Genomic DNA, 4,593 nt, shown 5'->3' with positions numbered 1-4,593 from the left:
GGCCACTCACCACTTCCGGTGCCGTCGGCGTGCCCCCCATGGCGCCCCCACCCTCGGGCCCCACAGCGCCTCCCAGTGGCCTGGAGCCTCAGCGCCGCTCCCCCGCCCACAGCGCCGCCTAGCGGCCCGGAGTCGCGGCGCCGCGGAGCTCCAGCGTTTGTGTGTAACGTGGATCGGATCCGCAGCCACCCACTGAGCTCTGGTTGCGAGATTTCTTTTCGGCCAGGCCTCGGCCTTTGGTCCCCATCTTCGCCGCCTGTAAACGGCGTCTCAGCGGGCCGGGACGGCCACTAAAGGGGTGGGCATGGCGTCCTGATTTTCCAAAGCCTCGCTATGTGTCCGGTGCACCCCTGACTCCCTAGCCCCACTCCGTCCCATGGCAGCCCTAGTCCCCGGCCCTTACTCAGGCCTTCCCCCCTCCACCCATACCCTCCCTTTGCGACCCTAGCCCCCACTGGGCCTACCGTAGGCATCAAAAGGGCTGGGAAGTTTGCAGCTTTGGCCAGTTGGGGCAGAGCTGGGGAGGAGTGCTGCTAGGACCCACGGGGTGCTGACCTAGCCCAGAAGGGGGTTCCCTGAGAGGAGGGGAAGGAGTTGGATTTGGAACATGGCGCTTGGGGAGTGATAGTCCCCATTTTTGCTCCTCCATACACAGGGGGACCAGGCACCCTCTCAGTCCCTGCTGGCTACATGCTGAGTAGCAGGGAACAGTCTGGAGCATTTATTAATTTCAGTCTCTCTCCCCTCTCTCTTCCTTTCCCACCCAACCTCCCTCTCCCACTACCCCCTTGAGGCTAGGCCAGCTCCAGCTGGCGGCTTTTGAGTGGACTCAGGGTGCGGTTTGTGGTGCGGGTGAAGGTGTCCACCTCAGGCACAAACTTCTCAGCTGGCACTGTCAGCTTCCGACGGGTGTCCATGCACTTGGTGTCCAACAGCATGGAGTTGGCCTTGCAGGCGATGTCAGCCTGCAGCCGGGCCAGGTGCTTGTGTAGGGCATCTAGAGCATCCCTGGGGAGGAAGCATTCATAATTTACATAAAGCTGGGAGGTTTTGGCTGGAGCCACCAGGCTTCAGTCAGGGAGATAAAACTCAAGGAAAACATCAAGCCATGAGTGGAAGGCGTCTCCCTGCCCCTCCCGCCCACTCCTCAAACCTACTGTGCTTGTGCCAGCTTCTGCTTCAGGGCACTGATGGTTGCCTCTAACTGGTGAACCTCGTCGGTGAGGCCATACTGTGCCTGGAGGCAGTGGGGCAGGTTGGGAGTTTAAAGTCCACCATAGGCCTGGGTGCTGCCCATCCCAGCACCCTTACCCCATCAAGAATATGTAGTAGAGGGTGATCCTGAGCAAAGCATAGCAAGGAGGCCAGTGCCCATTGGAATACCCTCTCACCTGATCTCGGCAGAGTTCCACATTGGGCCGGTAGCTTCTGGACTCCAGCCGGGTATGTGACAGCTTCAAGCTCAGAAACTTTCTCCGCAGATCCTCCTCTAGGTGCCGGATGTCCTCCTGCAACTCGGCAATCTCCTCCAAGGTCTGCAGGGGACAGAGTGACTGGGTCTCCACCAGCCGAACCCACCATGGTGCACTGAATCCAGGGCTTCTTGGCAGGGTATCGGGTGCCCCATCCCACTGAAGGAACTCCAGACCCCGGGAGATTACACAAAAGCTCACATTCTTCTCTTGCCACCTGAGCTCACTGTACACTTTCTCCCTCTCCCGAAGTCTCTTCCTGAAGGCAAATTCTGTTGCAACCCTCTGGGCTTCAAGTTCATTATTGGTCTGAAGGACAGGAAATAGGGCAAGAGGAGAGTATAAGCTCATGGTCATCTGAGGATACTGTTCAAGTGAGGGGAAGTGGTGCCACATGGCCAACAGGGAACAAAGAATAAGGGCTTGAGTGCACACTTGGGCCATCCTGCCACCGTATTAGCTGTGGAGGAGTAGGGGTGGGTAACGGTCAGTCACCTCAGCAATAGTTAGGGCTATGGTCTCCCTCAGCTCTATGGCTGCTTTCATCTCAGCCTCTGCTCGATTCTTGCTGAATTGACTGAAGTCATCCCACTGCTGGAGTGTGGAGGAGCTGCAGGTGGCAAGGAATAATGGGGTCACAAGGGTATGGCCTGTGAGTGGGTGGTGGGAGGAGGAGAGACTGATGAAACATTCTTCTTACCCATTGGGGATGCGTGTAGGATTGACCTTCAGAGAGATGTTTGGAGAGTTGACGTTGAGAGAGAGGCAACCTCTGTCAATCTCCAGTGTCTCCATTTTGCCCCGATGATCACAGTTAAGCTGCTGTCGGACTTCCTGTAGGAGGCTGGGGAAGGGGCAGACATAATCAGAAACCATCCCCCAAGGCCCCAGGGTGCAGACCCTATTGTATTTAAGGGACACTGAGTGATGGAATCTGGGATGACCCTTCCTAGCAGAAGTCAGTGAAGCTGCTGCTTCGTTGGGACAAAGACCAACACAGCTGGATGAGCTCCCCATGACAAAATAATGACACCCAAGTGATTGCACATACCCACTGGCGTACAGTTATGTAGCTACATTCACGAAGGCGCACACACACACACAATAAAGTACTCAGGGGTGGTAGCAAATAGGCTTCATCTCACATACTGCTTCCAATCAGTTCATAATGGCTGCCTAGAGCAGGGTTGTGAGAAGTATTCTGAGACCATGTCCAGGTAGTGGAAACAATGCTATGATCAATTAGTGATGTCTGCCATGGGTGCAGGAAGGGCAAAAGCTAGGACAAGAGTCAGTTAATCATTCTCCACAATGTCTATGTTCCACATTCAAGACACATGTCCTCCAAGTGCATGCGAACATTTGAATGCCACATCTCTCCCTTACCAGAGCTGCTCGAATGCCTGGTCAATCTTCTGTTGCAAGGCCTTCTTGGTGGCATCAATGACCTCCACCTCTTTGTGCAGCTCATCTTCCACAGTGTCATTCACCATATCAATGTCTCGCCGACGGTCCCGCAGAGTAAGGCACTCAATTGCCACATCCAGAGGCAGGTTCTTGGCCTGCAGGTTTTGCTCTGCTGACTCCTTCATCTAGAAAAAAGAGGGTACAGGGAAACTGGTGGAGCCATGCATTGGAAAGTAGCCCCCATCTCCACTTTAGCAGAGGGGCCAGTGAGTGACTCAGATGGACATGCCACCAATTACGACCATCAAGAGTTCTTTGACCCAGAAGGGGTAAGTGAGTGGGGGTCCTTGAAGCGATGTCTCCTGGCACCCAGCCCTGGCTCCCTGCCTGTGTCAGGGCATCGATCTCAGCATCTAAATCTGTTAGACACTTGTCCAGCATCTCCTTCCACCGGTTGACCGTATCAATCCTCTCTGCCAGTCGAGTCCTATTGTCATGTTCATCCCAAATGGTCTGGAAGAGACAGAGTCAGATAAGGAGGGTGTCAGTTACTGGGGGCAATCCCTCAGCCCACCCAACTAGGCCCCAGCCCCCAACCTGGTTGTTGGTCTCGTTGCGGAGGACACGGGCCTCCTGGCGGATCTGATGGGAAGCATCTCGCTGCCTCTCAGCATTGGTGGACAACAGGTAGCTATTGGTGTACCAGTCAGACAGCTGGAAGCGCTGACTCGGCTTGACACTAACTGTGGTCATGGTGCAGGGGCCAGAAGGGTCAGAAACCCCTAGGCCTGTTTCAAGACACCCACTTTCTGCTGGAGAGAGGAAAAACAAGGCTTCAGCAGACCATTCAGGAGATCCTTTTATAGATAAAATATCCCCCTCTAACGGAAGTGCTCTTGTCCATTTTTCTCGAAAACCACCTTCCTGCAGGAAACCTTGGGAACAGCCCTTGCTTTACTCAGCTTTGGGTGAGGCATTAGCTAGGTTTCCTTTCACCCATCCACTCACAGACACAAACCCCAGGACCCTGCAGATCTTGGAATAGATGAAAAGGGATAATGGAGTCTGGCGGGGGGTGGGGATGGGGTGGGGGGTGTCTAGTGCCTGGTAGGGTGAGTTACTTTTAGGCTAGGTTGGCAGGAAAAAGGGCACTTAATTCAGTTCCCACCCCTACTGCCAGCAACCAAGTCTTGCTGAGCTTCTCCCCCTACTCCCCCAGCTCTGGGCAGAACCTGTGGGGATCTAAGAAGAGAAGGAACCCTATTCTCCACTCAGGCAAAGGACAGACTAGTTTTGCAGGGTGGATAAGATCTGGCACCGGGGACGGGGTACCGCTGCCCCCCTCCCCATCTGTCCATCACACTACCTCCGCCCTCTCTTGGGGAAGGAGGAGCAGGTGTGTGAGGGGCCCTCCAGTGGGAGGAGCCCAGCCTAACGCGCTCCTCCCAGGATGATCATTTTTGGTTTGAATGAACACCCCACCCAGGCTCAGAAAAAGGCGGGGGGAGGGAGGGACGGGTGGAGGGAGGGAGGGAGCTCGTCCTCAGTGTGAGCCCCCCGCCACCCCCGCTCCCCTGGTCCTCTTACCTCCTTTCCCAGCTCGCACTTCGGCCTCCCCTGGCTGGGCTCCTCTGTTGTTAAGCACCTCTGGTTGCTAGGCGACCGCCCCTCTCCCCGAGCGGGAAACGGCGGCCGCGGCCTGTGGCCGGGCCGC

At 55.9% G+C, this 4,593-nt stretch overlaps 1 protein-coding gene across 5 annotated transcripts; it reads right to left on the bottom strand.

Moving 5' to 3' along the window:
- Nucleotides 1-706: 706 nt before the first annotated feature.
- TEKT2 (tektin 2) lies at nucleotides 707-4,593 on the bottom strand. 5 transcript variants are annotated; one of them, XM_010595207.3, is made up of 10 exons: nucleotides 4,467-4,593; nucleotides 3,477-3,691; nucleotides 3,267-3,392; nucleotides 2,859-3,064; nucleotides 2,173-2,316; nucleotides 1,968-2,082; nucleotides 1,674-1,781; nucleotides 1,392-1,535; nucleotides 1,158-1,237; nucleotides 707-1,008 (listed from the first exon to the last, which is right to left on the bottom strand). In XM_010595207.3, the coding sequence occupies exons 2-10, from the start codon at nucleotides 3,630-3,632 to the stop codon at nucleotides 795-797; spliced, it is 1,293 nt and encodes a 430-aa protein (XP_010593509.2). In that variant the 5' UTR covers nucleotides 3,633-3,691; nucleotides 4,467-4,593; the 3' UTR covers nucleotides 707-794. The 5 variants fall into 5 exon arrangements, with proteins under 5 accessions (XP_010593509.2, XP_023410295.2, XP_064137796.1 ...); XM_023554527.2 differs by having other exon boundaries at nucleotides 1,392-1,781; XM_064281726.1 differs by having other exon boundaries at nucleotides 1,392-1,781; nucleotides 3,477-3,688.

Source organism: Loxodonta africana, chromosome 3 (assembly GCF_030014295.1).
Source record: "Loxodonta africana isolate mLoxAfr1 chromosome 3, mLoxAfr1.hap2, whole genome shotgun sequence".
Taxonomy (NCBI): Eukaryota; Metazoa; Chordata; class Mammalia; order Proboscidea; family Elephantidae; genus Loxodonta; species Loxodonta africana.
Note: the sequence above shows the minus strand (reverse complement) of the source record. Positions and strands in the feature narration are given on the sequence as shown.